The 23,104-nt window shown below is 45.1% G+C and overlaps 1 protein-coding gene across 2 annotated transcripts in view; it reads left to right on the forward strand.

The window, feature by feature from the left end:
* The first annotated feature begins 14,558 nt into the window (after positions 1 to 14,558).
* The window catches only part of LOC140504166 (uncharacterized), a 67,058-nt gene continuing 58,512 nt past the window's right edge, over positions 14,559 to 23,104 (forward strand). Inside the window, exon 1 of one of the 2 annotated variants that reach the window (XM_072608788.1) lies at positions 14,559 to 18,069. In XM_072608788.1, the coding sequence (XP_072464889.1) occupies positions 17,193 to 18,069 (877 nt within the window). In that variant the 5' untranslated portion in view covers positions 14,559 to 17,192. The remainder of the gene's footprint in view (positions 18,070 to 23,104) is intronic. The other variant, XM_072608787.1, reaches the window with a different exon arrangement.

Raw genomic sequence — 23,104 nt, forward strand, 5'->3', positions numbered from 1 at the left:
GAGAATACAGAGTATTGTATTATAGTGGAAAGAATTTTGGCTTTGGAGTCAGAGGACCTGGGTTCAGATTCTGACTCTGTGCTTATACTACCTGTGTGACATTGGGTCTCTGTTTCATCATCTCTAAAACAGCCATGTTGGGCTTGTTGGTTTCTGGGGTTCCCTCTTGCTGTAGACCTAAGATCCTGTGATTTGGATGCAGAAAACCTGGACTTAAGTCCTAGGTCTATCACCTGTCATTCTGAGCAAGTCACTTAACCATTTGGTGCCTCAGTTTTCCTCACCTGTAAAATGTAGATAATATTCATATTTTTCAATATCACAGAGTTCATCTGTGGGAAATGTTTGGTAAACCTTTTAGTGCTATGTAAATATGAGCAACCTAGCTCTGTGACCTTCGACGAACCATTTCCCCTCTGTTAGTTTCCTTACCTGGAAGATGGAGAAAATGATACTTGTCATGTTTACCTCAATCTGGCTGCTGTGAGACTGGAGTGAGATAATGTTTGTAAAATGCTTCAGCAACCCAAGAAGCACTAAATCAGTGCCAACTTTCATGACATTTTAAGGTTAACCAAGCACATACTTTTCTTCCAACAACACTGTCAGGTATTATCATCCCCATTTTACAGCTGAGGAAACTGAGGCTCAGAGAGGGGACTGACAATTTGGGATTGTCAACTAGTAAATGTCAGAGCTGGGATTTGAATCCACATTCTCCACCCAAATCTAGCTGCTTTCTACTTTGCTGCATTGCCTCTCCAAGACTCAGTGCTCTTGGTAGCCAGGTCTCCAGACTCCCAGCCCAATAATCTTTTCCACTTTACCAACTACCTTTCTAATAAGCAGGCAATGTGCCTTCCCTTTGTAGAAGTGATGGGAGGAAAAGACATCTCCCAAGAAAATCAGCAACCATGTAGTTCAACACCCCTCCCCCCCATTTATAGATGAGAGGCACTGATTTGCCCACAGTCACACAGCTAATAATCAGACAGAGCAGAGATTTGATTGCCAAGGGCCTGGATAGATTCCAGGTGAGATGTTGCATTACCTTTGGCCTGTCTCAGGTTTCTATATAGTTGAAATAATAACAATAACATAGAATTTCTATAGGCTTTAATATCAGCAAAGTTCTTTACCAATAGCACTTCATTTGCTCATCATGGTGGCTCAGGGAGGTTGGTACTCTTATCATTGAACCTCTGGGCTCCCACAGAATGATAGAACTTATCTTTCTAAAGAAAATGTACTTACAGATCAAGTTAAATGGGCTCTTTTGCCCTCACTGGTGGAGAAGGAGAAGTCTCTTCCTCCCAGAGTTCCTTCTCTTCCTGACTGTTCTGATCATGACCTCTCTATGAAAAAGGATGTGACATTCGGATACTTTCTGTGACCATATAACATTGAAGGATGAGGGCTCTCGGCTGTTTTCATAATAATAATGACAATTAGCTTTTATTTAGTCTTTGCTACGTGCCAAGTACTTTACAAATATTATCTCATTTAATCCTCACAATGACCCTGGAACATAGGTGCTATTTTTATCTCTACTTTACAGATGAGGAAACTAAGGTAGGCATCAACATCATACAACTGGCAGGTATCTTAGGTCAAATTTGAACTCAGGTCTTCTTAACTCAAGGTCTAGGGGCTCTAGATACTGGGTTTTAGAAAATAATACCCAGATCTTCAGTTCCTCCTTCTGCACCTTGCAAAGAAGTTCCTCCTTCCACTGGTGGCAGAGCAAAAGATGGTTGTAACGTGCATTTGCTTTTGGTAATTCTTCACTTTTTCCCCTTTTATTAGCTTTTTGTTTCTCCCAGTACAGGGAGATTCTTTTAGAGTAGTAAGCAGTGCCCAAATACATTCTCCCTGGTCAGGGCTGTAACTAGGGTGGGGTGCTTTGGACTTTCCCCCAGGGCACTGAAATTTAGAGGAATATGCTACTTATTAGCTATATGATATTGAACAAATCACCCTCCTTTGGCCTCACTTTCCTCATCTGAGAATTGAGGGAATGGGACTAGATAATCCCTAAGGTCTCTTCTAACCCAGAATTTATGATACTTTGATAATAAGCACTTGCACTCCTCAGTAGGGAGAAACAACTCTGCTTAACACCTAATTAGCAAAAATAATGGTTAAAATTGGAATCTACCAGATGCTTCCTCCCTACTGTGGCCTGTACCCTAGGTAAGTTGTTCTCTTTCCCCAGATGCAAACATTCATAGGATCATAGGCTTAGAACTGGAAGGGAACTTTGAAGCAATGGAGTTGAGCTCCTTTGATTTACATGTGGGGAAACTGAGCCACGGGTATTTTTTAAAAATTGAAATGCCTATGGTCACACAGCTAATAAGTGTCTGAGATGGGATTTTAGTCCACATCTTTAGAATGCTAAGCCTAGCGATCTTCCACCATAGTATACCATGGTGCCTCATCTACTAACCATGGCTGTGTCTTTGAGTTATGAGGTTCTGAGAATCATTGAATCTCAGCATCCCAGAATCAGTGGAGAGTCATCCAATCTAAACTATGTCTGACTCAGAATCCCTTCTGAACATTCCCAATAAATAACTGGTCAGTCTTCACTTGGAGACCTCTTTGTGTTTGTCCATTTTCAAAGAGGACCATGACATCAGGAAATGATGATATGACTTGCAGTTCCTGATTTGAGGGAGGGAGGGCTGGACAAGGTCATCAGTCACACTTTCTCCTCCAGAGCCATCTGGGTCCAGTGGCCTGATATTCCTCAGGATGACTGGAAATGTCTCAGGATACAATGGGGAAACCCTTGCCCTTTTAGGCTAAGGCCTTTTCTGGTACTCACTTAAAGTGAGGTAATGCCCATTCATTGAATAGGCCTCTTTAAGAAGTGAGTCAAAGGACTGCCCCCTTTAATAAAAAAAAAAATCAATCTGGGAGGGTAAGACCCTCAGGGTTGCTGTTCCAAAGTCAAACAATTACCATTGACATTACTCACTCCTTGCATTTTGGAAGAATTCTTTTAGGAAGATTCACGAAGATCCAACTTAAATTTGCCATTTTGCACCATCCACCAAGTATTTTTAGTTGTGTCCTCTGAGGCTGAGGAGAATAAGCAGTACCTTTTCCCCTTGATAGCATTTAAATACTTGAAGACAGCTGCCATGTCTCCCTTACTTTTTGGTAGAATGTAAGGTTCTTGAAGGCAGGGAACTGGTTTTGTTTTTTGTCTTTGTGTGCAAAGTAGGTGCATAATGAGTACTTCAAGTCTAGTCGAATTAAGGCTAAACATTCCTAGTTCAATTCAGCTGATCCTCATGAGGCAGGATCTCAAAACTCTTGAATATGACACCATCAAAAAGGTCTCAGATTTGTGATGTGTGTGCTTTCTGGTCATAGTTATTATCTGGTCATAGAATGGTGTTAACCTGTTCTCCTGCCCTCATCTGTCCCCCTTTGCTATCCACAATTTATCTCCCCTAGAGATACTGAATACATGACTTGGAACTCACCAGTACATGTTTCTAGTGAATCAAGGCAACCTCATGTTCAATTAAATTCAACAAACATCTATTAAGCAACCTGCCATCCTTGAGGCACTGAGCTAGTCCCTGGATAAAATAAAAATAGCCCCTGTCCTCAAGGATGTCCCCTTCTTGGCATGTAGGCATGTAACCATCTTGTACAGAAATAAATGGTTGGTTGTCCTTCATGCTCAAAGAGGACCACAATGACATCACTATGTTGGGGTCAAGGTACAGTGTGTCCAACTGTGACTGATTAGACCCATACGAGCTCAGAAGGCTCTACTGTAGATAGAGTACAAAGGATCCATGTGAACATTTGGGGTGGAGATGGCTCTAAATTTGCACATCTCACATTTCTTTTGATCTACTGTTCAGCACCTTCTTTGATGTGGGCACACTGTGCTGGGTAGTCCAGTGCCAGTGTCTCCCATGTTTCCAAATCAATTCCAAGGTTCTTCAGAGAGAAACTAAGAATGTCCTTGCATCGCTTCTTCTGATCCTCATGTGAGTGCTTCCCCCATGTGAGTTCTCCACTAAACAGTCTTTTAGGCAAATGTATGTTTGGCATTTGAACAATGTGGCCAGCTCTTCAGAGTTGCACTCTCTGAAATAGAGTTTGAATGGTTGATCCAGAAAGGACCTCAGTGTCTTGTACCTTATCCTGCCAGGTGATCTTCAGAATCTTTCTAAGACAATTCAAGCGGAAATGATTCAATTTTCTGGAATGGCCCTGGTAGACTGTCTCACAGGCATATAACAATGAGGTCAGCATAATTGCTCTGTAGACCTTCAGACTGGTAGTCAATCTAATACCTCTTCTCTCCCACAGTTTCCTTTGGAACCTCCTAAACACTGAGCTGCTGTCTCTGGCAATGCAAATGTCAGCCTCATCATCTACATAAACATCTCTGGAAAGTATACTGCTAAGGTAAGTGATTTCTCCACAGTATTCAAAATCCCTCCATTTGCTGTAACTGATAGTTCCATGTATGGATGGTGTGGTGTTGGCTTGTGGAGAACCTCTGTTTTCTCAGTGTTAATTTTTAGGCCAAAATTAGCACAAGGAGCTGAGAACTGATCCATGTTTTGTTGCATCTCAGCTTCAGAGACTGCATTGAGTGCGCAATCATATACAAACAAAAAATCATGTGCCAACTCTCCTTCCACTTTAGTCTTGGTTTGTAAAATTTTCAAATGAATTTACTATCAGCTGTTTGAAGGCATCTGACAACATTGCTGAAAAACTCATGTTAAAAAGCATGGGAGCAGGCACACTGCCGCGCTTCACTCCACTGATGACTGGGAAAGTGTGACAGTATTATCCACTACTCAGAACCTGGGATCATGAAACTGATGTACAATACTGATAAACTGGGCAACCAAATTTTGCCATAATTTTTCACAAGCCCTCATGACTGATAGTATCAAAGGTCTTGGTCAGATCAACAAATGTATATAGATCTCTGTTCTGCTCCTGGCATTTCTCCTGGAAGGAGCGGTAGGATCTAGCAGCCGCCTGGGTGTCTGAGGAGCCTCTTTTAAGGATCACATTGCTGGCCTCAGGAAAGGGCTAGAAACGGTGCCCTAGAAATTGTCTGCTTTACCCAACCCTGGGTAAAGCTTGCTTTACTGCTTACTACAGCAAGTGGGGATTCCACTCTGTGGTCAGAAAACAAAAAATATACAAAAACTCCTATAAAGATGATTCTTTGGTACATGGAATGTATGTCCACTTATTGCAAACAAAAAATCCAGTAGACCTGAAAGATGAACAGTTTTTGTTGCAAGAGAACTCAGCAGGTGTCATATTCAAGTAGGAGAACTGGGTGAAACAAGACTAGCAAATGAAGGCCAGCTTACTGAAGTCAGAGCCAGATAGATGTTTTTCTGGAGTGGCCACAGTGAGGTGGGGTGCTATGAAGATAGGAAGATTTTGCAATCAACATAATCTAGTCAACAAGTTTATATGCCTCCAAAAAGGAATGAGTAGCAGGCTGATGACAATATGATTGCCACTTGCAGGAAAACACCATAGTACCATCATGCTCCTACCATGACAAACCCTGATAAGGTCAAAGAAAAATTTTATGAAGACCTGGAGACCTTTATCATCAATGTGCCAAAAGAAGACAAGCTTATAACTCTGGATGACTTTAGTGCCAGAGTAGACACAGTCTTTCAGAGATGGCAGAGAGTCCTTGGGAAGTATGGAGTTAGAAATAGCAATAGCAACTGTCACTTATTCTGAAGACTTGTACATCACATGACCTTCTCATCACCAACACTGTCTTCCATTTACCTAATAATAAAATTTCATGAATGTACCTTCACAGCAAACATTGGAATTTAATAGACTATGTGATTGTAAGGAGAAGAGATAGGAGGTGAAACTGACAAAGGCAATGTGTGGTGCAGAGTGCTGGACTGATGACAGACTTATCCTCTCCAAGTTAAACATTCACATTTAACAAAAGCAGCAGCCACAAGGCAAGATGACTAGCAGAAGACTTCATGTCAACAGATCAGAGCACTTCTCCAAGTGTGAACAGTTTGTTGCTAACTTGGAGGGAAAGCTGAGCCAACACACAGCTGGCAATAGTAGAGCAAAAAAGGAGTTGAGATCTATTGTACAGCATCCCATTCACTCATTTGGGCCAGAACACTTGCAAACATCAAGACCAGTTTGACAAAAATTATGGGGGAATTCAGAAGCTGCTAAATGAAAAACAAAACCTCCAAAGAGTTTGCCAGCATGACAGTTCACCTGTCTCTAAGAAGACAGTGTTTAGCTCCGTCGAAAGTAAAGTGCAAGCAAAGCTTAAAGAGATGCAAGATTCTTGGCTTAGTAAGAAGGTAGAAGAAATTCAGTTTTAGGCTGATAGTAACAATCTAAATTGTTTTTATGATTCCCTGAAGGCTATTTATGGGCCAAAGATCTATGGAGTATCTCAACTACTCAGTGGTGAGGGAGCCACATTGATTAGTGATGAAGACATGGTCTTAAAGAGATAGCTTGAATACTTCCATAGTGTTCTCAACAGACTGTCATCAATAAATGTTGAAGCCATTGACCCTGTATCTCAGGCTGAAGTCAATTTCCTCTAGCCAAACTTCCAACTGAAGAAGTTTTGAATGCCATTAGGTTCCTCACGTGCAGCATTGCACATGGTACTGATTCTATTCCAGTTAAGATTTACAAGGCAGGGGTCCAATGCTCAAACAAAAGCTGACTGAAATTTTCTGGGTTATATGGCAAGAGGGAATTATCCCCCAGGAGTTCAAGGAAGTCTCCACTGTGCCCTTCTATAAAGGTAAAGGAAATAAGTTGTCCTGTTGCAGATGGATATCTTTCTTAATCATTACTAGTAAGATTCTTGCCAGAATACTCGTTAATAGTCTGATCCTTCACCTGGAAGATGGTCATCTACCTGATGGGTGGATTTAGAAAGGGTTGAGGGATAATTGATATGGTGTTTGCTGTCTGACAACTCCAGGAGAAATGCCAGGAGCAGAACAGAGGTCTTTATACAACATTCATTGGTCTGACCAAAGTCTTTCATCCAGACAGGTTAATATAAAGAAACAAAAGTAATCTCAAGAGACAAAAACAACTGTGGGATGGGCATGGTAGGTCAGGAAAGGCCTCTTGTAGGCAGGAAAAACCTGAGGAAGGGGGTCATTGAGGAGATACCAAGAAAGGAGAAGGATAGTTGTTCAATTAAATTCCATCCATTCTATTGTTTATAAAGAGTAGGGGTCCCTTCAGGAAGTTTTTACTTAGGAGTTAAACTTCTTCCACTTAATTAAGCACGTGTCCCTATTTGGGGAACAGATGTGTTCCAGAAAAGTTGGTGATAAAACAAAGGTCTGTAAAATAGCAGGAAGCCTTGTAGCCTAATGGAAGGAATCCTGGACTTGGGGTCCTGGGACCATAGATTTAGAGCTGAAAGGAACCTTAGAGGTCATAGCGTTCAACCCCTTTTTTATAGATGAACTGAGGTCTGGAGGCAGTGAGTGATTTGCCCAAGGTCACACGGGTTATAAGAAGCTGATCTAAGATAATGAACCCACATTCTCTGATTTCCTCCTACCTCAGACCTTGGGCAATATCCACTCTACCTTGTTTCCTCCAATATCCTGAGTTCAAGTACCAACTCTGTTGCTTACTATCACTGTGTGAAACTTGGGCAAGTTTAACGATGTCTCTGGTCCTCAATTATCTATAAAATGAGGGACTGGATGAAAAGATCTCTATGTTCTTTTTAGCTCAAAATCTCTGACCCTATTTTTCCTGACTTTGGGGGCTCTCAAATGTAGTATTTTCATGGTCTTTTGTAATAAAGTGGAAGAAAACGGTATGTTGGAAAATACCTCCCAAGAGAGGAGTTCAGTATTTTGGTGAAGAAAGAGATAAACTCGTAGCCAAGTCCCCCCCTGGCCCAGAGTTGTAGTATTAATGCTATTTTGGAGGAATTTCAAGGTACATCCTACTCTCCAGACCTCTCCTCTGGCTGTTGACTTCATCAACCATACGAATATTTCTCCTATCAGGATTTACCTGCCTTCACATTTGCATCTTAAGAAACATTGTTCCTTTTCCTATTTTTAATTGGGGAATATTTACAATGTCTAATAGAAATGGTCTCCACTATCCCCTGTGGTCAGTAGGTGGCATTGTTTCATATTTGATGTACCGCAGTTTGAAAATTATTTAATCCTGTGGTTCTAGGTTCACCAAAATTAGTTACTGTCCTTATTGTCTCATTCTGAATAATCAATACTCTGCAAAACAAACTGTAGCATTTATACACCACTTTGTGGCTTATGAAGCACTTTAAACAGCAAGATATCCTATTAGGACTCTAGGCTTATAGATGAAGAGCTAGGAACATTTTATTTTTGTCCAGTCATTTTCAGCTGTGCCTGACTCTCCAACACCCTTTTTGGGGTTTTCTTGGCAGAGATAAAAATGGAGTGATTTATCATTTCCTTCTCCAGCTCATTTTACTGATGAGGAAACTGAGGCAAACAGGGTTAAGTGACTTGCCCACAATCTCCCAGACAGTAAATGGGAATTAATGGGATTAAATAACTTGCTCTAGGTCCCACAAGTGTAAAGAATCAGACTTGAACTGAGGATTCTTTTGGGGCAGCAAAGTGATATAGAGGGAAAAAGCCCCAATTCTAGAATCAGAGGATCTGGATTTGAATCCTGTCTCTGAGGCTTACTTCCTGACAAGTCCCTTAATCTGCCCACACCCTGTAAAATAATGGATTTGAACTCCATGGCCCCTGAAGAAACTTTCAGATCCAAGTCTAGAGGTATTCTATGACTGAGGCTAGCCTATCTCCATGACGCCAGGCTGCCTGTCTCCTTGCACTCAGTGGATGCTAAATAAATGCTTTGAATTCAATCAGACCAACCCATCAAGAAAGTACTCATTCAGCAAAGCTGGAAGGAACGTGGACTTGAAATCTTGAAAACCCAGCCCAGTTCCCCGACTCTCCAGTATCAGGAAAAACAGCAACATCCTGCATTTACAGGGCATCTCAAAATGTTCCAGGTACTTTCACATTCATTCTCTCATTTTCTCCTGAACTAAGTCCTGTGGAGTAGGTTGAGCAGGTATTATGAGTCCCATTTTACAGATAAAGAAAATGACGTAAGAAGGGTCAGGACACATCCCAACTTGAGTTAATTTAACAGTTTCATTGCCTTAGGAGGACCCAGCACTGGGGGCTCAGTGTGCAAAAGCCACAGCTGCTTGGTGAACCCACGGGAATGAGTTCTGAAGAGTGATCCACGTAGAAACTGACTTATGGAATGCAGGTCTCAAAGATGACTCATCCAAACCTTCTCCTCATTTTACAGATGAAGAAACTGAGGCCCAAAGAACTTATAGGATTATGGATGTAGAATGAGAGGGGACTTCAGAGATTTTCTATCCAGGGATTCTTAACCTGGGGTCCATGAACCCCAAGGGATCTGGGAATTAATTTCAGAAAGTCTTTGAACTTTGGTTGGGGGAAAATTATATCTTTATTTTTACTAACTCCTAACTAAAATTTAGCATTCCCTTCAACTATGACTTTTTAAAATTTAATTAAATTTTATTATTTTCAATAATCTAGAGTTCATTTTTTTCTCTCCTACTTCTCCCATCTATAGGAAATAGGTGGGAGAAAGAAAGAAAGAAAAAGAAAGAAAGAAGAGGGAGGAAAGGAAAAAGGAAGAAAGAACAAGAGAAAAAGAAGGAAAGAGAGGATGAAAGGAAGGGAAAAAAGAAAGAAAGAAAAAGAGGAGGAAAGAAAAGAAAGAAGAAAGAAAGGAAGTCCTGGTCTCCAAAGGACCTTCCTCTCCAAAGACCAGGTCCCCTTTCTAGCATTACTTTTGTCCCTGTAGTACAAAGAAAGAAAGAAAAGACAGAAGGGGGGAGAGAAGGAAGAAAGAAAAAAATAAAGAACCCCTGAGTAACATAAACACAGTCATGTAAAATATCTCCACATTGATCCAATCCCAAATGCGTTCTGTCCATTTGTCCATCACCTCTGTGTATACAGGGTAGGGGTGGGGAAGAGTCCTTCTTTTTCTGTCCTCTGAAATAAAATTTCTCATTTAATAGAAGAGAGCTCTTAAGTCTTTAAGAATTGTTCATTTTTACAATGTTGCCATTATAAAATGGTTCTCCTGCTTCTGCTCACTTCATTCAGCAACAGTTCATACAAGTCTTCCTAGGTTTTTCTGAAACCATCTCTTTCATAATTCCTTTGGCACAAATGTATTCCGTTGCAACAATGTAACATAATTTGTTCAACCCTTCTTTAATTGATGGGACCCCCTTAGTTTCCAGCTTTTGACTACCACAAAAAGAGCTGCCATTTTTGTACCAATAGGACCTTATCCTCTTTCTTTGGTCTCTTTGGGGTATAGGCCTAGCAGTGGTATAACTGGGTCAAAGGTCATAAACTGTGTAGTGAATTTTTGCATGTAATTCTAAATTGCTTTTCCAGAATGACTGGACCCACTCACAGCTCCACCAGCAGAGCATCAGTTATGATTAAAAAATCAAATCACATACTCTTTTGAGAAAGGGGCTCACCAGATTGCCAGAGGGATCCATGTCACCAAAAGGTTTAAAAATCCTTGATCTAGTCTGTCCCTCTAACTTTACAAAGGCAGGGAAAGGAGACTCAGAGAAGTGACAGCATTTGCCCAAAGGTCAGATAGATTAGTAGGAGACCAATTGATCAGATGGTAAATAAGAGATACCCATTTGTATACACATTTGGAGTTAATCTTGATTTAAGTCAGAGATCTACTAAAGGCAGTGAAGACCACTGTTACTAAACTGTCAGTGGAATCCCTTGGGGATAATTTTGTAAAAGTATCCCATCTCCTTGTGGCTTCTCCACCCTCCAGCATCTCTAGCACCTCCCCTTTCCTTTGCCAGGGTCCTTGACTTCTGTGTGTCCATCCCTCTTACTGTCCATCCTACACCCCCCTTCCCTCCACATCCTACTGCCTTCCCAGAGGACTTTTTTAAAAGGGGGCTTACCCACCCTCTAAGTGGAAAGGCCAGCAAACAGTATTCCTGGGTGATAACACCTGGCTTAACTTTACATGGAAAAAAAAATACCACCCTGATTATTTTCCTGAGATTTGGTGACAACTTGGGCTATCAATATCTGTGAACGTTAGGGACATTTGAGCCAAGTCAGAAGGACTTTCCAATCACTTGGAAAACTCTGAACCCTGATTAGATAAATAGCCAGTCTTCACAATCACTGTGTTTTTATATTACCCAGGGGAAAGGACCCAGTCAAATGTGTAACTTACCCAGGGTGATTGGGGCTTTAGCATAGGGTGTGCATATCTGGTCAGGGCATGCTTGGGGGAACTGTTTTTGCATCATTGTGTGATCATTGCTCAGGCCACCCTCTATAGGGTAATGTCACTCTGGGTAATGTCCCCAGTCCCAGAGGACCTTTCTCTCCAAAGACCACAGGGGCACAGATCTCCTTTCTCAGTATTACTTCTTGCCCTGTCTTCTGAAATGCCAACCCTCACACGACCACCTCCCCATGTATGCTTCCCCAAAACAAAATTTGACCCACACTTAAAACCCCCTAGTTACAACTCTGACCCTACTGCACTTGTGATCATGAGACCATAGTGTTCAGGCTGGAAGGGACTTTTGAGGTCAAGTCAATTTAGCATTTATCAAGAGCCTACTATGTGCCTGGCACTGTGCCAAGTGCTGGCTATACAAAGAAATGCAAATTTCAATCTCTGCCTACAAGGAAATCACCTTCTAATGCAAACAGCTACATACAAGCAACATATACTCAGGATAAAATGAGATAACCTTGAGAGAAAGCAATAGTGTTAAGGGGGATAGGGGAAAACTTGTGGATGGTTGGATTTTCTCTAGGACCTGAAGGAAGTTAGAGGGCAGAAATGAGGAAGGAGAAAAGTCCAGACCTGGAATTTCACAGCTAGTGAAGATATCCAGAAGTAGGAGGTGGAGGAACTGGAAGGAGATCGATGTAACTGGACCAAAGAGTACATGGGGGAGGGGGATGTGGGGAATAAAGGACAAAAACACTGGAAAGCTAGAAAGGGGTTTGATTATGAATGGCTTTAAAACCCAAACAGGAGAATTTACATTTGATTTTTGAAGGGAATAGGGAGCCACTGGAGTTTATTGAATGGAAGAGATTGTGGGGAGAGGGTTCATATGGTAAGATTTGCACTTTCGGAAAATCACTTCGATAGCTGAGTGGAAGATGGATGGGATTGGGGAGAGACTGAGGTAAGGTTGAAAAGCCAATTAGAAGGCTATTGCCAAGGTCCAGGAGTGAAGTAATATGTACTTGTTCCAGAGGGGTAGCAACATCAGAAGAGAGAAGGGGCTGAATGCAAGAGATAGTACGAAAGCAAAATTGACAGAATTTGGCAACAGATAGAATTTGGGTGCCAGGAGAGTAAGGAGTCGAGGATGGCTCCCTAGGTTGCAAGCCTGGGTGATTGGGAGGATGGTGGTATCTCAAGAGATCATTGAGGTTAACCCCTCACCTTACAGACAAACAGAATGATTTGTCCAAGATCACATAGGAAATGACCCATTGGTAGGCTTTGAATCCAGGACTCTGGATTCCAGTAGACTAGACTTTCTCTGAGACTAATCATTTCTATCCATCACTTTTGGGAATATGTGTGTAGATCAAATAGTGGAGAAGGTTGGGCAGACTTAGGTGATGAAATGCATCCTAGACATTGCCAAAGATCAGGATAACCCCTCCTCGAAGAGAGAAGAGGCTGTTGGCCTCCCCTGACAGACAGATACTCAACGTTCATTTTGAGTCAGTCTTCAAATTCCTGCAGGTTGTTTATCAGGTGATGTCATAAAGGTACAAGCTTATATCTCTCTCCCAGTCTCTGTCTATCTCCCCACCCTTTTTTTTTAAACAAACAATACTATCAACACTGATAGGAGGTACACAATCTTCACTCCACATTTCTCAATATTGTTCAGCAGTGAAGTCAGCCCATTGTTGGATCGGAAATTTTCAGGTAGATAGCCAACCATTTAGTGGGTGGGTAGAGAGGAGGAAGGAAAGAAAAAATAAAACATTAAAAATCTATCTCAAGGTAATCAATTTGGAAAATTTAGGCATTGTATAGGGTGCTGGCACAGAGGGCTGGGGTGACTCTTTTTCTTGGGAGTGGGGTACATTTGTAGCACCCTAATGAGATATGCGTGCTGTTATTTACCTTGTGACTTTGAGAAAGTTGCTACTCCTCTAGCCCTCAGTTTTCTTCTCTGTAAAATGAAGGAGTTGGACTATTTTTACCCAACTGGATGATGAGCTCAGATTTCAGATGTGGGTCCTTTAGGAAAGGCAGAATGAGCGCTCCACTCCTTGGAGATATTGGGAGCTGTGTTCAAATTCTGCATCAGATATTTATTAACTGGGTTACTCTGGGAAAATTACTTAGCCTCTCTCTATCTCAGTTTCCATATATGTAAAATGAGGGGGGTTGGACTTGATACCTCTACGGTTCTTTCTAGCTCTACTTAGGAACCTCATGCCAAAATAGATCCTTTAGGAACAGATCAGCTCGCTTGTCCTCTGGAAGACTGAGCCCTCATCTCCTGTGAGCTCAAACTTGGGCAGTAGCATCTTGGCTCCAGGTGGCAGAGCTGCCAAAATTTGATCCAGACAAATCTATTTGTGTCAATGGACTTGGGGTCTCCTGTATTTTTTTAAAACCTGGTACCCCCAAAGTTCAAGGAACAGGACAGAGAGGGAGGGCTGGGAGCTGGCTTAGCCTCTGTGACTTCCAGGAAAGACCATGGACAAGAGGAATGTATTTAAAGTGGTCTGCTTCCTGACTTTACTTAACACTACCCCCCCCACCCCCATCCCCACCCCTTCAAAGCTAAGAACAGCTTTAAATTGAGGGCAGATTGTGAAGTGGGTTGTGATTGAAGGTAAACAGAACTTGGTTATTTAAAAATCCAACCACCGAGTTGCTGATGATGGGGGTGAAGGAGTCTGGGGCTGGGGTTTGGCATTCCTAGACAATGAGAACCGCAGGCTGAAACCCTGGTGAGCACCAGGAGGAGTGTTGACTCAGCTCCTGCCCTGCCGAGGTAGGTACGGTGAGTCTCTCCTCTCCCATTCTTCATCACACTATAATAACCCTTTGAGGTAAGTGCTACAGTCATCTTTCTTCCCACCTACCAGATGGGGAAAATGAGGCAAAGTGATTATACAAGATGGACCACAGAGCAAGGAAGAAGATTCAGTGCCCTCATAATCTGGCCCCTTCCTATGTTTTCAGTCTTATACTATATTCCCCACAGCCCCTCCCCATGTACTCTTTGGTCCAGTTACATTGATCTCCTTCCTGTTCATCCACCTCTCACTCCTGGGCATCTTCACCAGCTGTGAAATTCCAGGCTTGGACTTTTCTCCTTCCTCATTTCTGCCCTCTAACTTCCTTCAGGTCCTAGAGAAAATCCAACCATCTACAAGAAGTCTTTCCTTATCCTCCTTAATACTATTGCTTTCCTCCTGAAACTATTTCCAATTTAGGAAAAAAGAAACTCTAGGTCCCTTCAAAGCTCAGTTCAAGAGTCAAGGTTCCTACAAGGGCCCATTTCTGACTTCCCCTCTCCCATACCGATTGTTAGGATTCCCTGTTCAAGGGTGCTGGAGCTGGCAGGTACCAGCTGTCTAGAGAGAATTAGTAAATGCTCAGTGTGAGTGTTTATACCTTGGAAATGAGAAAACCCTATAAGTAAGGACTTCATTTGTGGTTTTGTTGGTTGTCTCTAGACAAAAGAAAAGACTAGCCTGGGGATCTTTCGCTGTCATTGACTGTAGATGCCTTGAAAAGATTATTATAGTTGGTGTTCTGGTAGCCTTTAAGTTTTAGGAGGCAGCTGGGTGACTCAGTGGATATAGTAGTACTGGGCCTGGGGTCAGAAAGACTCATCTTCACTAGTTCAAATCCAGCCTCAGACACTTCCTAGCTGTATGACCCTGGGCGAGTCACTTCATCTCTGTCTGCCTTGATCTCCCCACCTGTAAAATGGGAGTAGTAATAGTGCCTACCTCATAGAGTTGTTGTGAGAATCAGGTGAGATAATATTTGCAAAGAGCTTCCTGAACCTTGTTGTTGAGTCAGTCTGATTCTTTGTGACCCCCTGAGAGGTTTCTTTGTCATTTCTTTCTTGACTTGATTAAGGCAAACAGAGGTTAAGTGACTTGCCCCGGGTCACACAGTGAGTGTCTGAGGCTGGATTTGAACTCAGGAATTCCTGATTCCAGACCCTCTATCCACTGAGTCATCCAGCTGCCTCCTCCCAGACTTGAAAGGCTATAATAATCCTTTCAAGGCTTCTACAGTCAATGATCACAAAAGATCCTCAGGCTTTTTAGGGGGAGGGGAACAGTGAAGTCAGAGGAAGGCAGGTGAGGTGAAAACCAAGGAGATGCTGTGTTTACCCCTTTGCAGTGTGAGACTGATCTTCATGTATATTTTAAATTGCTGAGAAGATGCAGTGAGTGTTTTGCTGGGTATCCCATGGGAGGTAGGCAAGGGAAAGACCCCTTGGAAGAAATAGAGATCTGCATTTGGTTTGGAAGGAGCCTTCAGAGGTTATCTGGGCTCATCATACAGATAAGGACAGCCAGGCCCAAAGAGGGAAGTAACTTGCTACAGATAGACAGCAAGTGGCAGAACTGAGATTTGAGCTTTGGTCCCCTCCTGTCATCAGAGCTCTCCCTCCAAACAAACCTCCTTGCACAACAAGTCTCCAGACTGTGGAGAGACCCTTCCCCAGGGACAAATTCTAATGTCTACACATTTTGGGTCGATAAGAAAGTCTGAGAAATTTACCAGAAGACAGGAAGTCTTTGGTTTTGTTGCCAACTTTTTCAAACTAGGAGATTATCAGCTTGAGAGATGGAAGAGACTTTAGAAATTAGCTAGTCTAACTGTCTTCTTTTACAAATGAAAAAAATTGGGGCCTATCCCCCAAAAGTGACTATGGTAGAAAGTAGCATAGGCAAAATTTAACCCAAAGTCTTCCCCTACCAAATCACCTGTTCTTTCCACTAAATTCAACACTCTGGGTTATGTTCTGGGATCTCTCTTAGAACTACAGAACACCTGAAACCTCCCCCCTTTCCACTCCAGGGATGACTGATTCTGGTGTCCTTTGTATACAAAAAGCTCTCTCCACCTGTAGATGTCCCAATCTACACCTCCCCACTGTATACAGATGACTTTGGAGGAGAAAGTGAGGCTGGTGACTTTGCACAGCCCTGCCTCACTTCAATCCAGTTCTCTTGCATGTCAAGGCATCACCTCCCTGACATCACTGTCCTCTTCCAGAACAGGGAGAAACAACAGTTCTCCTTTGTAAGAAAGAAAAAAGTGCTAAGCAAAATCCCAACAATGTATGTCCCATTCTTCTGCCTCTCAGTCACTACCTCTTTCTGAGTTTCTGCACGATTTTTCTTTTGACCCAGCTTGGCATGTAGGTGTGGGTAGGAAGCTCTATTGTAAGTGTAGTCGGTCCATAAACAATTATTAAGCGCCTACTATGCGCCAGGCACAGCTAAGGGCCAAGGCTAAAAAAAAAAAAAGCAAAGGACAATCCCTACAGTCTAGGAGTCTAATGGGGGGAGACAATAGGCAAATAATCTATGGACAAACAAGTTGTAGATGGGTTAAATCGGAGATAATCAGTGGAGGGAGGGCACTAGGATTACGGGGGATTGGGAAAAGCTTCTTGTAGAAGGTGGGATTGGAAGGAAGGCTTAATAAATGTTTAACTTGAATTGTTAGGGCTGAAAAGGACTTTGGTGGGGTTTGTGGTTTGTCGAAGGTGCACGGGATGGTTGGAGAATATGGTTTTGATTTCAGGGTGTGCAAACCTCTCACTTCACTTGGGTAACCCTGAGCAAACACTTCCCTCTCTTGGGACCCAGTTTTCTCTCCTGGAAAATGGGGAGGTCGGACGGGCTAACCTTTGAAAACCCTTCCAGTTATCCATCCCATTTACACGAGAGGAAACTGAGTCGTTTGCTCAAAGTCTCCAACTCGTGCCTCCTCCAATTTTTAAAAATTTATTATGAGCCCCTGTTTAGCTGGAAGCAGCAATGGGCGGAGGGGCTTATCGCTGCATCCTCCACCTTCCCTCCCACCCCTGCAATCTCCCAAAGCGGAGAAATAAAATAATGCATTTTTTTAGAAAGCCAGCTGCTTCTGGGCTCTCCGGGGGTGGCCAGCCTTCTCCGGGTCTCAGCAGTCACCCAAGGCTCCCCACTGTCCTAGCCCTGCCACCACCGCTGCTGCTGCTGCTGCTGCTCAGGCTGCTGCTGCTGCTCAGGCTGCTGCTGCGGCAGTCAAGGCTGCCGCTGCCGTGGCTGCCAAGGCTGCCGCCGCGGAGGCGGGGACGCCAGCGGGAGGAAGGGGCGGAGGGAGCCGCGGGGGGCGGTGCCCAGCCCCAGCTGAGCGCTCTCGGGCACGTGACCGCGCCGGCGCTCGGCTCTCGGCTGCTCTCGCGCCCCCTCGGAGGAGCCCCGGGGAGCGTCTCGCGCCCCCAGCCCCAGCCCCAGCGTCAGCCCCAGCCCGGCCCGGCCGGGCAGCAGCGGCGGCGGGAGCCCAGCAGCAGCCCGTCTCGCGCCCTTCCGCGCGCCGCGCGCTCTGGGGCGCCCCGGGCACAGCCCGCGCGGGGTGCTGCGTGCCCTCGGAGGAGACCGCACCTCGGTGGCAGTTACAAAAACCACATTTGCATAGAAGTATTGCTGGCGCCTCGGCGGGCCCGCACGCACACGCACGGCTCCCGCGGGACGCGGGGAGCAGGATTTCTCCGGACTCTGCCCCTCTCTGTGCGCTGGGAGCTGCGCCCGCTTCATGCCCAGGGCCCCCTCGGCGGGACGAGGAGCCGCGGGCGGCCGCCGGCCCGGACTGCTGCAGCCCCGGGAGCCCGAGCGCGGGGGCGGCCGCCGGTTGGCCGTGCGGAGCCCCGGAGCGGTAAGCGGGCCGGGGGCTGGGGGGCTGCGGGCACCGCGGGAGGGACTCGGGCGAGGGGCGGCAGCGGCCGCGGCACCGCCGGGCTCCGGAGCCTCCCCTCGCAGCCCGCGATCTCCGCCTGGTGGCTGCTGCGGCCGCCGCGACCCCGGCCGCCGGGGGGCTGCGCTGGGGGTGTTGGCGGGGGGCGCCCCGCCCGGGGAGCCGCACCTCTGCAGCCCCGGAGCCGGGGGTGGGGGCGGCAGCGCGCGGCCCGGGGGTGTCCGTCTGCGCGCTGGCCACCGACCCCTCCGAAATTCCGGAAAGCCCCGGGGGACCGTGCTCACCAACTTGGGCAGCGCGTTCTCTCTCCCTGCTTTCCCTTCGGCCGTTCTCTCCTTTCTTTTCTTTTCTCTGTCTCACTTCATTTTCTCTCCCTCTCTTTCCCCTTTCTTTGCCCCCTCCTTTTCTTTCCCTCCCTTCTCTTTCCCTCTATCCTTCCCTTCCTTTCTCTCCTTTTCTGTTTTTCTTGTCCTCTTCTTTCTTTTTCTTCTTCCCTTTCCCTCCCTTTCTTCCCCTCTTTCTCCTGAGAGAGACGCGTGGGGAGGTGATGTCCTCTCATTGCGTTTGTCTTTCCTTCCTTTTCTCTTTCCCTCCTTCCTCTCTTCCTCTTGGCTGTACCTCTCGAGAGAATGGGATGGGGAGGTGATGTCGTGCTCTCCCTCCTTACCGTTCTTTATGCCCTTCCTTCCCTTTCTCTGTCTTCTCTTTCGCTCTTTTTACAGTCTCTCTCTCTCTCTTTCTCTCTCTCTCTGCCCCTCTCCCTCTCCCTCTCTCCCTCCCTCTCTGCCTCCCTCCCTCTCTCTCTCTCTCCGTCTCTCTCCTCTCCTCCCCCCCCTTCTTTCCTCTTAGCTGTATCTCTAGAGAGAGACTAGGGGGTAGGTGATGTGTGCAGGGTGGCCGAGATCTCTAAGTACCTTTACCTCCTCCCCTTCCCCTGCCCAAGTAGAAACTTCGGGGGTCCGGTAATCACCTCTGAAAAAGTTTCTCAGGGAATACTTAATTTCACACACACACACCCCCTCTCCAGCCTTGGCCAATGCCCAATCCTGAAATCCGGGAGTGGCTTGGGGTCCTGTCTCCGGGTGTGGATGGTGGAACGGATCTCTTCTATATTGGGGGCAGAGCTGAAACACTTTAACCCTCCAGCTGTCAGGTTCGACTGCTGTTAAGCTCAGCCTTGGGGAACCCCAGCTTCCTAAAGAGTTTTAGGGAGTTGGGGGCAAAGAGGGAAGGGTTGTAAGACAACCAGTCCTCCACCTCTTTTTGTAAAAAAGCATGAACTGATTAAAAAAGAAAAAAACCTGCGACAACACTGCTTCTTTGGAAGCGCTCAGCAGCCCCTCTGCACATTTGGGATAGGAGAGATTGACAGAGAATCCCAAGGAGAGGAAGAGAGAGGCTGGAGCAGGGAAAGCTTAGGTAGGGCCGAGCTGGTCTGCTGGAGAGTCGCAAAGCTCGCTTGGCCTGAGCACTGGAGAATTCAGATTTTCCTCCAGCTCACTAAGGAAGTGAAGTGTGTGTATGTGTTGCAGTCCGTAGTAACAACTGCTCGGGAGACACCCTAGGCTGCCAGTTACAGAAAGCTGCTGGAGTCTTGGCGTCCTCCGCCTTTCCAGCTCCAGTGAAGGGAGGACCATCCAGAAGTCACCGAATTGCAGGGAGGAGGGGATGCTCTGGGTTTCCACAAGGAGAGAATCTCTTGAGCCTCCCTCCCCCTCCCCCTCCCCCTCCCCTCCCCCTCCCCCTCCCCTCCCCCTCCCCCTCCCTCCCCCCTCCCCCCCCTCTCCCTCCCCCCTCCCCCCCCTCTCTCTCCAAATTAAATATATAGTTTTCAGTTGAGTTGGCATTTGCTGCTTCCTGAGTGAGTAATTTTAATTAAACCCTCCAGCGTCAGTGGTGACTGGTCATGAGTTGAGTTTTAACAGGTGTTCATTGTAAAAGCACCATCCTTCTGGATGACTAAAGTTTGATGGTCAGAAAAAAAACTTAATTTTAACATTAAAAATAGGAGGAGTAGGAGAGTCTGGAGGGCCAGGAGGATAGAAAGGTGGCCAGGGGGTCAGTCAGCAATCAGACATTCATTTAAGTGCTGGATGCATCCCAGATACTGTCCTAATTACTGAGAGCACAGAGACAAACGAGTAGTCTCTTCTCTTGAGGAGCTAACCATTTTATTGCCTTGTTCAGAGAAGTAAATAGAACAAAATTATAGATACATATGGTCCATTGCGTTTGGATGAGTGCTTTCCACCAACCTTTGGGAAAACTGCAAGTAGTTTAGGCTGCCTAGTTAGTACTGAATTTACAATTTTGAACTTCTGGGATGCTAACTGTATGACCCTGGGCAAGTTACTTAAGCACTCTGTGACTCAGTTACCTTATCTGTAAAATGAGTGGGTTGAACTCCATGACCCCAAGGTCCATTCTAGCTGTAAATCTAACATCCTATCATCTAGGCTGATTCATTGGTGCCTAGAGGTGAACTGTCAGGGGATCATGGAGATTATAGCAGCCAAGGATTTTAGATTCAAAGTTGACAGAGACTTCAGAGGTCACATAATACAACTTCCTTATTTTACAGGGAAGGAAAGTGAGGTCCGGTGAGGGCTGGACTCAGGTCACATAAGTAGCAAGTTGGCAGACCTGGGGATTTGAACCCAAGTCCAAAAACTCTTTCCACAGTACCACATTCCCACCCTTGCCCCTGTGCCACTGGACTCCCCTCCTTCCCCCCTCCCCCCCCCCTCCCCGCATCACTGCTGTGTATAGTATAGAAGTCCTAAATACAGTCAAACATCTCTTTTGCCTTGATCCAGTCTCTGGCACATAAAGGCTTTGTAAATGCTTGTTTATTGATTTTCTTTTGCTTCTTATGACCACAGACAGGGTGATGGCTTCCTTTCCCAGGGCTAGGGTGGAGCAGAATCCTCTCTTCCCCCCCATGTATGACCCATCACTCTGGAGTCAGGCTGTGGTGCCTTATGACCCGTCACTCTGGAGTCAGGCTGTGGTGCTGGTCACAAGAAACCCTGCAAGTGGAGACTCCTTTTTGCTCTCCCAGTAAGCTGTGTGGCCTCACTCAAGTTATCCACCCTGTAGGGCTCATTCTCCCATCGGCAAAGCACAGTGGCTGGATGGATGATTTCTAAGGGCCCTCTCTGCTTTCCTAGTCATTCTGCGAGCCCTACCTTGACTACTGTTTATCTTTTTAATGGCGGGTGACTCTAAATGGGTCACGAAGTCAGCTCTGAGCTGGTGTGGGTTTGGCTCTCAGAAGAGGGGGAATGTCATTCAGCAGATCCAGCTCAGTCCTATTGGGTGAAATGAGCATAGATGTTTAATTTCTCCTACTGAGCCACTGGGGACATTCCAGCTCACTTCGAAACTCCCCAGATACTCAAGACTGCCCCACAAGAAGAGGCCCTTAGCACTTGCTGGTCCTCTTCTGTTTCATCCTGAAGTGTCTGTGAGCTCAGGACTGGAATCCATCCCTGGGCCATTCTTTGAAAACTTCATACTATGCTCTCAAGTTTGGTTGGGGGATTTCTACTGAATTCTCAATGAGAAATGTTACTTGGGTGGCACCTTTAAAAAGGGGGGTTGGGTGGGAAGGGTTGGGGAGGGAGAGGAAAGATACATTTTCTGTGAATTGGAACAATTAGGACTTGTGGCTTTGAACTTGGAAGGGACAAATACTGGTGTACTGCCCGAGCACTCCTCCTGAAAGATTGTATCTATGTAGATGGAGTTTTTCCTAAGTCTAATTGCATTTTAAATGCTCTAGGAAGCCTAGTTACTTAAAAGAAACCTTCAGTAAAGTGAATGACACTTTTCTTGCTTCCCTCCAAATGCACACAAGTCTTAAACTATGGAAATCATTCTGGGTGGGTTCTTTCTTTGATTTGACAGTTTCCATCGCTAGAACATCTGGTTGGATGAGCCTGAGATTTGAATAGCCTGGATCCATTGAAATAAAATTCTTGGATGTTCAGGCACTAGATTTGGGACATTTCAGAATTTCTCTAGCTCCCCTCCCCTCAGCCCATGTCACTGAATATCTCCATCTCCACTCTGTTAGCTCTGTTTGTTTGACATAGTTTTGGGGTCTGAGAGGGATGTAGAATGAAAGGAGCTATACTGGGCTCTGAGCCTCTCTTTTGGTGTTGTTCAGTTGTATCTGACTTTTTCATGATCCCATTTGGGCAGGTCAGCTAGTATTTATTAAGTCCTTACTATGTGCCAAATATTATGTTAAGTGCCAGGGGTATTTGTTGGTGTTGTTCAGGCATGTACGACGGTTTATGACCCCAAAGATACTGGAAGGGTCTGCCACTTCCTTCTCTGGTTCATTTTACAGATGAGGAAACTGAGGCAAACAGGGTTAAGTGACTTACCCAGGGTCACATAGCCTGGTGTCTGCTTTGACGTCAGATCTTCCTGACTTTAGGCCTGGTGCTCTATTCCCTGTGCCACCTAGCTGCCCTTGACATTTACTCTTCTGTAAGGGGGAGGGGTGATATCTTTGGTGTGAGTGAGACTATTGATTTCTCCTTGTTTTACTTGGCATTCAAGACTCATATCCTGTGATGCTTTGTCTGTTGTCTCATTGACAGCTCCATGATGTAGATGCCCTGACATCCTCTTTTACAGATGAAGAAAACTCCAAGCTCAGAGATTGAGTATCTATCTTAAGAGTCTGGGTGGTGCAGTAGAAAGAATAGCGGACTTGGGGAATCAGGACCTTGGGTTTGCATCTCCCCTGAAAGTCACAAATTTTCTCATTATGAATGAGTCACTTAATGATCTCAGAACTTCATTTTTTTCATTAGCCCGATGAGGAGAATACATTTCAAAGTCAAAGACAGAGGAGATGGCTTGGTATAGTCAGAGGAGCACAGTGATTGGAGCTGTATTCAGATTCTGATTTTGCATTTTAGCGTGAACTTGCCTGAGTCATTCGCCTCGTCTTCCTGGGCCTCAATTCTCTCATCTGTGA

Source organism: Notamacropus eugenii, chromosome 5 (assembly GCF_028372415.1).
Source record: "Notamacropus eugenii isolate mMacEug1 chromosome 5, mMacEug1.pri_v2, whole genome shotgun sequence".
NCBI classification, from domain to species: Eukaryota; Metazoa; Chordata; class Mammalia; order Diprotodontia; family Macropodidae; genus Notamacropus; species Notamacropus eugenii.